Below are 12,247 nucleotides of genomic sequence, written 5' to 3'. Positions count from 1 at the left end.
ACATCCGGTGATGTCAGTTGCCCACCATCAGCGCCCACGTCACCGTTCGATTTCCATGGAATGCCCAGTGTGGGCGTTCCCATGGGCGTGACTATCCGCCCCCCTGACCACTGTCTTGGGTGCATTCAAACAGCAAATAGTCCAATCGCAGTACCCGGCGTATGCACATGCACAACAATGTGCCTGCGCATACGCCCAACATCGGTCCCTGAGCGAACAAATGGCCTGTGCGAACAGACCAGAATAAGGGCCTATGCCACATACCCTAATGCCCATTACACTTTATGCCACACAACATAATGCCCCTTACAGAATATGCTGCACACTGTAATGCCCATTATGCCCCAAACTGGCTCATGAGCCAATTAGAGCTTGCGGTATGGCAGTTAGTTAACTGCCGTAACTGAGTTCTAATAGGCTGGTGGCAGGCCCCACATTTGAAATATTTGTCAGACGGACCTGAGAGTTGGGGAGTAGCTGCAGGGAGTGGCAGTGGAGGATGGGCAGTGGGGAGCAGCCGTGTGGGAGGTTCTGCCAGATGGTGCACTAACTATGGGCAATGAACCACCGGTACATACCTAGATACACACATAATGCTCACAGTAGTATTGCTTCTTACACATAATACCCACAGTAGTAGAGCCTCTTATACATAATACAAACAGGACTAGCCCACTTATACAGATCATGCCCACAGTCGTAGCACCTCTTACACACATTATGCCCTGTTTTATCACCTCTTATATACATTGTTTGCATTTGTTGCGCCACTTACACATAATATGCCTGCAGTTGTATCGCCTCTTATATACATTGTGTCTGCATTCATTGCACCACTTATACACATTATGCCCACAGTCATATCGCCACTTACACACATTATGACCGCAGTTGCATCGCCTCTTATATATGTTATGCCTGTTTTTGTAAAGCCACTTATTCACATACAGTAATGGGGCAGATTCAGACCTGATCGCACAGGTCCAATTTGTCCCCGTCCCTGATTATGGGGGATTGCGCATGCACATAGTCACTAATGTGCATGTGCAGTCCCCCCACTGCGAATGATTTCAGCAATTTTGAATCGCCGGGCCACTCGCTGCCTGATTTACAGGTGGACACCCCGCATTTTATGGGCGTGCCCACAAAAATGATGGGTGCACCGATAGAAATGCTGGGTGGGCCTCGCGGAATGCAGGCATTCCCTGCCTGCTCAGGGCGGGCGGATTATGTCACATGATGTCAGCACCCACCCCCAATAAGGAGAAGACCGTGCAGCCTAAATGTAAGTCCTGGGCTAATTATATCGCTTAGAAAATAAGCATGGATCGCTCCATATGTATGACCCTGCACGAAGGCTATGCATGGTCCAGTCTATCCTATCTTTTAGTGAGATCGCCAGTGTTCTCATCAGAGAACACTGGTTAGCACAGATGTGTGCTGATTGATCTGTGCTTAAGTGCATAGCTCAGCATGGGGCTGAAGTTGCGAGGTGTGTAGGCCACTTTACCTCCCTGTGCTGAGAGAAAATGTGCAACATTTTGCAAAGTTATATGACATTTATTGATACTGTTACACCATTCCTCGTAGCATTCTATCCACAACAAACAAGACTTCCACGTGCTGAAGCATGCCTGCACTTGGAAATTAGGTGTGGCCTGTGAAAATGGGTGTGTCTTTACAGGAACAACATGATTGTGAGCAAAGACCCATTTTAGGCACTATGGGGGCATGCCCAGCACTCTGTGGACAGCTGGCCATGCCCCCTGCCCCTCTGTATTGGTGAATAGAATTGTACAAGCACTTAGGGTGAGATTTAATAGGATGAGAGTTTCAGAAAGTGAGACGATTTGGTGAGAAATCTCCAGTTTTTTTAAAGGGGCAATCATTTAAACTTCAAAATCAAACTGGTTTAGCAGTGTAAATGATTGCTGCTTTAAAAAACCCTGGAGATTTCTCACCAAATCTCTCACTTTCTGAATCTCTCATCCTATTAAATCTCACCCATAATGTCTATTTATACAACTGCCCCCCCCCCCCCCCCCCCATTCCCCGTCCCCGTGTTTCCTTGCCCCAAGGAACCCTGTGACCGAACAAGGGAAATCAGGACAGTAGGGATGTATGATACACATAGGAAACAGATTGCTTCTGTCTGGTTTTAATCATTGTTTTCCTTTACAGAAGACAAATTGGCAGATGCTCGTTCACATAGCATGATAGCTGGCGTGGTTATTCTTGTCATACTTATCATTGCCGGACCCACCATTGCAGCGTACTATGTATATAGAAGAAAGCAGAACAAGCCTGCTCTGGACAGCAGTTTTGGCAACACGTTATATGTTAATGGCAACCGTACACATGAGACAAATGTTCTAGTGGAAAACATTGAGCAGAATGAACTCCCAAATTAGTGTAACCTCAAGGCGGTTCATTTGAGGATATAAAATGTGGGGAAGGAGAGAACGCATACAGTACAGGCCCCAATTTCTAATTAGAATGAAAAAATTAAATGATGGATCCTTATATGTTTATATTTTAAGTTGTACAAAATGGAGCAGCTATTTCTGGACTGAAACAACATGCTGTATACTGTAATTCAATAGGAACTAATAGCATCACCACAACATACCTATAACCTCAGAAATTCAGAATATCTTAAAGTATTGATAAGCCTCAAGCTGCCCATACACGTAGCCGTTCGCCGGCATCCGTTCTGTACTATGCGATGCGCACTCCCGCGCATCACTAGTACGGTACAAAAAGTATGTGCTGCACATACTTTTTGTACTAGGTACACATCGGATCGCAGTGCATGCACACTGCATGCACTAGGGATGCGATCCGATGTGTTTAAGCACACAACGGATCCGATTAACGGACGTGTATGGGGGGCTTTACCCTCATATTGTGTTTTCCTACAAAATGGCCGCCTCTGGATCTGAGAGACGGGTGCATTAAAGTTCTCTTTTCAAACATTTCCGTTATTCACAAGGGCGTGTCTCTCGTGTACCGAAGATTATTTCTCCGCAAGTTTTTTTTACAATCATAAAATAGTTTTCGGAAGGCACCAGAATCCCTTATGTCGTCAAGTTGCTTTTTCGGGACAATTAACGTAAACCTCAGCATTTAGAGGTATATTTATTAAAGTGCCGGATTATATAAATGGAGATACAACCAATCACATTTTAACTAGTATCTTGGAGAAAGTGCTAGATAAATAAGTAGAATCTGATTGATTGCTATGGCAACATCTCCACTTCTATAAATCAGTGCCTTAGTGAATATGCCCCTTAATTCTCAGAGTATTACTGCACATAAACCTTGTATACTATGGATTGACACTAGATTTATGATGGTATAATGTGTAGCACCACATCAGATCATGCGAGTGACTGCTGTACTCACACTGCCACAGTATACAGTAAATACCTCAGTGTTCCCTTTATAACCTCATGAAGTGCAGGATTTGTCTCCTTCTGTCAGTAATCACTAATCATAGCACACAGAGAAATTCCAGTGGTCTGTGTTGTTCATCATGATTGTTACAAATGATGTTTAAAATAAAAAAAATTGTATTTTATTTTTGTCTATGCATCATTTATTTAGTCCTCAGCAGACAGTGGGGGTTGTGCAGGCCAGTGTGATAATAAGAGATGAGCGGGTTCGTTCCTAGAGAATCAAATACCCCGAACTTACCTGATACGAGGCGGCTCGACGAGACTTTGATCTTGCACACCATTTTACAGATCCTGAATGAGCCCGAAAGTCATCATCCCGCTGTCGGATTCTCGCAAGCCTCAGACTCTATCAAATTCCCGGTGATCGGTGCCATCTTTATTCCGTCAGTGTACCCTGACAATGTTCCCTGCTGTCTGCTGCCAAGTGTGCTGTTAAGGGGTGTGGATCATTAGGTCATCAGCATGTTGGTCGACAGTCATTAGGTCAACATGGGTCTAGGTCGACATAAGTCTAAGTCGACATGGGTTAGGTTGACAGGGTCATTAGGTCGACAGGGTCAAAATGTCGACATGGGTTAGGTCGACTGTCAATAGGTCGACATGGGGTTTTTCACATTTTTGTGTCCCGGATGTCGATACAGTCGACATGGACACTGAAACATAGCACCGGGTCCTGACGCATGGCTCGTTTTATTGTGGTTTAAGTTTGTGCCACAGGTCATCTCACAGCACTCTCAGTGGTAGATGTATGAAGTGGTGATAAGGGAGGAGACGTGATAAAGTGCCTGGTACTTTATCACTGGCCAATCAGCTCCTAACTTTCCCTATTGAAACCCAGACTGTAACTTAACAGTCAGGAGCTGATTGGCAGGTGATAAAGTATCAGGCACTTTATCACTTCTCCTCCCTTATGACTGATGAAAAAAAGTAAAGATGGAAAATATGGTGTAGTACCTCCAAGATGTTTAACATGAAGAAAGTTCTAAAGATAAATCCATGCAATGATATCGGTGTTCCGAAAATAATTTAGTGGTGTACCCATACCTCCCAACAGTCCCGATTACAGCGGGACAGTCCCAATTATCAGGGCTTATCCCGCTGTCCCTCCCACGGCCGGCAGTGTCCCACACCCCCCGAAATTAGCCCACGCCCCCCGAAATTTCCGGCGCGCACAGCTACGTCCCGCCTCCAGCTCAGGCAAAGTTGGGAGGTATGGTGTACCTAAAGCTGGCCATACATCTACTGTACAGACTGAATGTCAGATCGGGCTGGTTGGAACAAAAACCTGGTAATATCTGAATTACAGTTTTTGGCAGTTTTCCTGCATTTCAAAGCAAATGGTCAACTGTCATTTGATCTCCTCCATTACCAGGTTTTTGTTTCAACCAGACCAATCTGACAATCAATCTGTAGATGTATGGCCAACTATACTCACACCTAAGTGGAGTGGATGCCTCTTATATATTTTAAAAAGTATTTATTAATGTATTGATTTATTTACAAGGACTTCATCGGGGAAGGGATAAATTAAGTTGATATCCATCACAAAAGGAAGCGCTGTATGTGGAAATGTAACACCCCTCAGAGCAGAAGTGGACTCTCTCAAACAGTAAATTTTATGGCAAAGTGACTGTTAACGGTACCATTCTCCCTGCATTGAAGGGAGGAACTCTTTTTGAGTGAACAAAAAAAAAACCTCTAATGTAAATACTTAATAAAGTTGGGGGGCGCGTGGCTACTAAGGGGGGAGGGGGCTTTGCGCGCCCAAACAGAGTTTATAAAAGGGAGTGCTGAGGAGAGAGAACAAGAAGAAGTACCTGAGGAGAGTTGAAGAGGGAAAGAGGTGCACACGGGAATCTCTCTAGTCTTCGGGGATAGATTACCGAGGGCCTCCTGTGCTTAAGGTTGTCATCCGCAGAGTTTGGTGGGCGGCAGTGTCAGTCAGTGTTCCCATGCAGTGACGCAGCGACTGTGGAGGCAGGTATATCCGGAGGAGCCTTCCAGAGAGCTACAAGGCATAAGAGGAGCGAGGCGGTGAGTCCAGCCCCCGGACATCCATACATAGGGGGTTATTCTAGTCCATTCTTTCTGACAAAATCCTTCTTAGATGGACAAAACCATGTGCACTGCGGGTGGGGCAGATGTAACTTGTGCAGAGAGAATTCGATTTGGGTGGGGTTTTTCTGCAAAGTGAGATCTATATTGAAGTGTAAAATCATGCAGTCAGTATTTTCCCTGCACAGAAACAAAATAACTCACCCAAATCTAATTCTCTCTGCACATGTTACATCTGCCCCCCTGCAGTGCACATGGTTTTGTCCATCTAAGAAGGATTTTGTCAGAAAGAATGAACTAGAATAAACCCCATAGACAGGGGTGCGGCCATCTCTAGTCATAATAGTGCACACAGCGTTACAGCTTTTATTACAGGCACAGTTATTTACAGTACAGCAACTGACATTGTTATATCAGGCTGCAGCCAATGAAACACGAATTCTCACAAATGTATCACCCTGTGTCACTATTCTAACTCATTGCGAAAGACTGTGTTTACATTTACTATAGTTTGTCACCAGCTGACTTTGTTTAACCAGCAGTAATACGTGTCTGCCTTAATGTGAACATTGTAGAGTCAGACAGCAAGAGATTTTACTACGGTTAAGGGGAAACGTATGGGTGTAAATTTTTCATTCCCTTTTCATAGAAAAAGATAACATTTTGTTTTAAACTGTAGTTGATTAAGGGGCAACATTTTGACATTAATGAACTTCAGTCAGACAAATTGCAGTCTGCAGATGCATTAGATACTTTCACGGGACAACATTGTTAATAGTTTATTAAACAAAGTAGCAAACTTCGTATGACATCTTGTGGCAGAAAAGTGCATCCTATACAAGTAAACAAGAGATCAACTTTCCCTCATACCCCTTTCACATCGCACTTTTAAAACGGTATATTGCCGTTTTTTTCCCTTTTTAAAACGTTTAAGCCTGCACTGTGAATGCACCACAGGCAATTTACCGTTTCAAGTTAACTGGCATTTCGAACCGTGTAAAAAGCAGAGTCCTACACGGTTCCTTGCCGTTTTTTGTGCAATGTGAATGTGTACAGTTTGTCTGAAACGGTATTTCAGGCAAACAACACAAGCACAAGCACAATTTGTGGCGCCCCCTCCCCTCCTATATGTCAGCAGGCACCGGGGATCGAGCGGGGTAGGCTGGACGCAAATAGCCAGCGGAGGTGAGCGCTGGGGCTTGGAGATCTCTCTCCTCCACTCTTCTCCTGTTAACTCACTGTCAGTGACCCTTTGAAGTTTTTTTTTTATATAGTGCAGCAGGCAGTCCCGCACTCCCCCCTTCACCACTGCAGACACAGTAGTCCCTCCCGCCGCCGTCCCATGCACCCCTCACCTAGGGGCAGCAGCCTGACCTGAATCCGCCCACAGGAGCTGCTCATGTGCCCCCGCCGCAGAGAGACGCAAGGTGCTGTCACTGCGCTCGTCAGGGCACGGACCGTGCCGCACGGTAGGAGGAGAGGCTGCACTGCAGGGATCAGCCGTAGCACCACCAGGGTGACTGCCCGCGCACAGGCTCCGGTCAGAGCATATGAACCTTGACGCAATGAGGTTGGAAGCTGCTGCTGCAGCACGGCGGTGGTAAGATCCACTGAGCTGCCGGCTACACTACACTCACCTCATTAAAGGGATCCGCTGTGTCCGCGGTCACTATGCGATGCCCGGCAGCCTCTGTGTGTCCCTGTCAGGCTGCCTGCATTCACACACCCCTAAATCCGCCCCTGGCAATCGTCACACACTGCCTTGAAACGTGTTCTGGATGAAACGTTTCAAGTGCTATGTGACACTTAACCGGTATTTAAAACGGTAATCTGGGTCACTGTTAAGGCTCTGACCCGTTTTAATTACCGTTTTAAAATACCGGTTTTTAAAACGTGTCTGCGATGTGAAAGGGGTATCAGAGCACAGGAATAACTGTTTTATTTATCCTAAACCAGTAAAGTATTTTATGTCAGTATACAAACACTGTTTATTTCTGAAGTTGTTCCTATTAAAAAAATGACTCATAGTAGTTTACAGGAAAGGACAGTCTAATCAACACTGAGAGTACTACAGTGGATCATATAGGGGGTTATTTTGGTTCACTCACTTTGAAGTAGAACCCAACCCAAATCTAACTCTCTCTGCACATGTTACATCTGCCCCACCTGCAGTGCACATGGTTTTGTCCATCTAAGAAGGAATTTGTCAGAAAGAGTGATCCAAAATAACCCCCATAATGCCAAAATTGTTTACTCTGCAAAGTCTTTTCTCAAGATTTGAGAGAAATATGTGTTACCGCACTAATGTAGAAGCAGCTCCATGGGTTTAGGTAAATGAAAAAGTAAAAAATTGAGCATTGGGATATATGGTGTATATGATATTTTTATCATTTTTGTCAATGTTTAAAGAAATCCAAAACTAATAGATGTCGGCCCTGCCCTCGATCAGCCTGTTCCTATAGCACTCGCTGAGTAGGTTCTGGGTTATGCACAGATTGGGAAAAATAATTTGATGGTGAGTGATTTGCATATGGATTTACAGCTTACTGCTGCCGGGATACGGTCATTTACTGTATGTCAACAAGCATTGGGTTGACACCACTAGGTCGACATGCAGCAAGGTTAACATGGGTCTAGGTCGACATGGGTCGAGGTCGACATGGGCAAGGTCGACAGTCAAATGGTCGACAGGGAGTTTTTGACAGTTTTTTTTACCCGAATGTCAACACTGTCAATATGGACACAGTTTCAAGTGCACCGCATGCAAGATAACAATCTATTGACAAATAGGTATGAATACTAGAGATGAGCAGTCTGGTTGTCAGAAAATCGAGCACACCCATACAGTACTTCAGCTTTCTGAGAGAATCATAATGCTGGCTTAGGTTTTCCCATATTGTTTGTATTCCAAAACTTGCTATTTACCAGGCTAGAACCGGATCTATGGAGGGCCACTCCAACATTAGCACCCCGAGTGCGACATCTAGCTCCTCTGCCGAGGCAGTGACTCCCCATGGACCCCGTGACCACGGACAAGGAGGCCCACCACTGGCATATTTGTTTCCTGCTTCCCGGATTGACGGGGTTCTGCTCTCCGACCACAGCCCTTTCTGGGCCCAGAAGCTGCAGTCTGGAATATGGAGCTCCCCAGCTGGCCACAAATGCTAGGACAGTGGCTCCCTTTAAACTCCTTGACTGCAGATAACAGAGAAACTAGCTTTTATACTCCTTCATGCCTCCGGTTTCCTGGAGCTCTCCCTGGAAATTACAGTAAGTGTCCCTGCTATCAATGTCTCTGTGTCCCCACCATCAGTGTCCCTGCATCCCTGATGTCTTTGTCCCGGTGTCTTCACCATCACTGTGCCTGAATCCCCACCATCACTATCCCTGCATCACCACTGTCACTGTCCATGCACCCCCACTGTCTCTGTACCTGCATCCCCGCAATCAATGTCCCTGCATTGCCGCCGTCACTTTACCTGCATCCCTGCCTTCTCTGTATCTGCATCACTGCCGTCTCTGTGCATCCTTCCCAGCCGTTACTGCCCCTGTGTCCCCGCCGTCACTTTCCCCGAGTCCCACCATGTCTATCCCTGCATCCCTGTGAATTTTGGCTCAATCAGTGCTGCATAATGTGAATTTTGGCTCCATCCGGGTGGCATAATGTGCATTTTGGCTCAATATGGGTGGTATAATGTGAAATGTGGCTCAATCCGGGTGTCATAATGTGAATTTTGGCTCAATTCAAGTGGCATAATGGCCCTTATTCTGATTGAGTCGGATGGCTCTGAATGCGGAAGGACGGCCGATGGTTGGTGTTTGCGTATGTGCGGAGGCGTATATGCGCATGTGTGAACGCCTCACATGTACGAACACGGCGTGAGTTCTGTGCGGAAAATGATCGTACGGAACCATCCGATCAGGGGGTGGAGAGGGGCGTGAAGGGCTGTTTAGGCTCATTAACATATACGTATGCCATGCGTTTCATGGGCGTTCCCATGAAAACGCTGGGCGTATGTATGGTAATGCGGCCGTGACGCACGTGTTGGGGGCGGACAGCTGACATAGCCGGATGTCAGCTGCCCGCCCATTTTACTGCTTTCATTCTGAGAAATGTCCGAGTGGTCGGGAGCACTCGGTGCTGACTGACCACGCGGTCCATCATTCGATGGTCGGCGACCATCGGAGGATGGGGGGGTTTCCACAGATGGAGGAGGTGTTCACATGAAACATCCACTCGCGTCTTACCACATTCGGACGGTATGAGCGATCCGTATGGTAGGTGGGGCTAAGAACACTCGGTACTTGTCCGAAAAAACGCATCCGTCCGATTTAACTAGAATAAGGGCCAATGTGATTTTTGGCTCAATCCGGGTTGCATAATGGGAATTTTGGTTCAATCTGTGCAAGGCTGGCAACAGAAATCTTGGGGCCCCATATACTGATATCTCTGGGGTCCCCCACCCCCTAACACACTATCACACCCCACCCCTATGCTGGAAAATTAACTGGATGCACTGCAACATTTGTTCTATCACACTTATGTAAGTTGATAAATAATGAAAAATTAATAAAAAATTAATTAATTAAAAAAATAAAAATAAATATGAATAAAGGATTGGACTGATTGTACAATTTAAAAACAATATAACATTTATTAATAAAGTGACCAAGTGCTGGTATAATGAAATGGGGGGAAGAAGATAAAATCAAATTGCAGAACTGTCCATTCCTATTATGCCGAAGACAACATATTGTGCAAATGCATAAATAATGGATGGGGGTTACCGTCCACCTGTAGACACACCGGGGTGTAGCTTGTGCTCCCTGGGACTCAAGGCCCAAGTTGTTGATAGGGCCGAGTCACCGTCCAGAGTGGGGGAGACTCCCGGAAATGGTACTCCCAAAGATGGTACTGGGGTCCTTTTTGATGTTGAGTGTCCACGGTAAGGTAAATCCAACGGGGTCCACGGCTGGTCTGGAACAGTTCAAGGATAAATGGAAAACCCCTGACGCGTTTCGCCGGCTCTGCGGCTTTATCAAAGGTGATGGGGTAGTGTGACTGAGGGGTTTTTATACCAGACTATAACAGGAAGTAGGTATGGTCACATGATACACAGTAAAAACACATAATCGGTCCAATCCATATAAAACGTAAATAAAAGGTATGTGGAGGAGGCAGAAAAAACATATAAAGTTGTTCTTTTTATCCAGTTCAGGCCTAACTAACCCGACATACCAGCAGCTGCTAGTGTCACAACCCACGTCGCAGCGCCACCTACCACCCCCTCCCCCTGTGGAGGCACCTTTCTTTTCTATCACACTTATACCTTCCTTCAATCTGTGCTCTATCACACTGGCACACTGGCACTTACCCTGCGGTCTGCGTTCTATAACACTGCTGCACCCCCTTACCCTGCGGTCTGCGTTTTATCATGCTGATGCACTCATCCCATGGCCTGAACTTAATCACACTGACACACTCCCTCACATTGTACACTATCCAACTGGGACAACTCTACCTAGAGGACTAGTGTATTCACACATAACATAACCCGCTGCGCTACCGTGGGCATTATACCCCACCTGAGAAACAAAGACACCGAGACACAGTAATAGCTCAACACATTTATTATTTTTATTCGTGTACACTCATGTCGACTTTGAGATAACCTGTAACTATTACATACATTATACCAGTGCGTAACAAGTAAGCCACCCGTTTTAATAAACACAACTATCCTTCCCTTGTATTCACGTTTAATGTTACATGTGTGTTTGTCATATTTTGCTTAGTTTTAATCAAGATTAATAAAGGTTACATTTTATTTAAGGACCATTTAGGTGCACCCGGTAAGGACATCTCTTCTCATTAAAATTATCCAAATTTTGTCCAGTGGTGGCACACCTCCCGCAAAGGTGAACCAATAGCTGACGTCATACTTGACTAAAACCCTAGGGGGGTCCTAATTTCCTCAATTTAAATGAGGATCCTGTGCGGATAACCATCTCTCTCTTTTTGGTGCTCTTATGTCAGATTAGTAAATCTGCCGTATTTACAATTAGTATTATAGACAAAATACAACCAATGCCAGACATATTCCGTCGTATGAAGAATATGAATGCAACTCAGTCATATTCTTAGTAAATTTCCCCCTATTTATCTTGTGACAATAATGTAACAATATACAATATTCAATTTATGAACACATTTTATAACAGCATAAGAATCAGAGCACATATCACTTTGTTTATATGTTCCTTTCTTTTGTACAACCCACATCATGACTCCTTACTATAAATCAGGTGGTGTTCTCGCAAACATATATTAATCATACCGTATAATCATATGTTGGTCATTAAAAATGCAAGAAAGCAAAAGATCTTATCACATTTCATTTCCTTTCAGACATTTCAAGGTTAGTAAAATGTTATTTATAAACCCCTAAACTTAATGTATACAAACATTACTATTTTCTGAAACATTACTATTTTCAGGATGGAGCTATTAAAAAAAACAGTGTGTACAGTGGATATACTGTATATATATATATATATATATATATATATATATATATATATATATATATATATATATATATATATATATATATATACACATGCATTCATACATATGTGATTATTTTTTTGACATTTCATCTTGGATGTTATCTCACCACCTCAAATACAATATTTTTAAAACCTTGTATCTCAATGACTGTTACCCTTCCCCA

General features: G+C 44.5%; 1 protein-coding gene across 1 annotated transcript in view; it reads left to right on the top strand.

Moving 5' to 3' along the window:
- Window positions 1–3,652, top strand: part of LOC146081226 (macrophage mannose receptor 1-like) — a 282,981-nt gene extending 279,329 nt beyond the window's left edge. The window contains exon 25 of the mRNA XM_083189331.1: window positions 2,182–3,652. Coding sequence (XP_083045457.1) covers window positions 2,182–2,411 — 230 coding nt within the window. The 3' untranslated portion in view covers window positions 2,412–3,652. The remainder of the gene's footprint in view (window positions 1–2,181) is intronic.
- Window positions 3,653–12,247: the final 8,595 nt, after the last annotated feature.

The sequence above is a fragment of the Crinia signifera genome, chromosome 5, assembly GCF_055691185.1.
Source record: "Crinia signifera chromosome 5, ASM5569118v1, whole genome shotgun sequence".
In the NCBI taxonomy this organism is placed as follows: Eukaryota; Metazoa; Chordata; class Amphibia; order Anura; family Myobatrachidae; genus Crinia; species Crinia signifera.
This window is presented reverse-complemented; position numbering and strand designations above follow the sequence as displayed.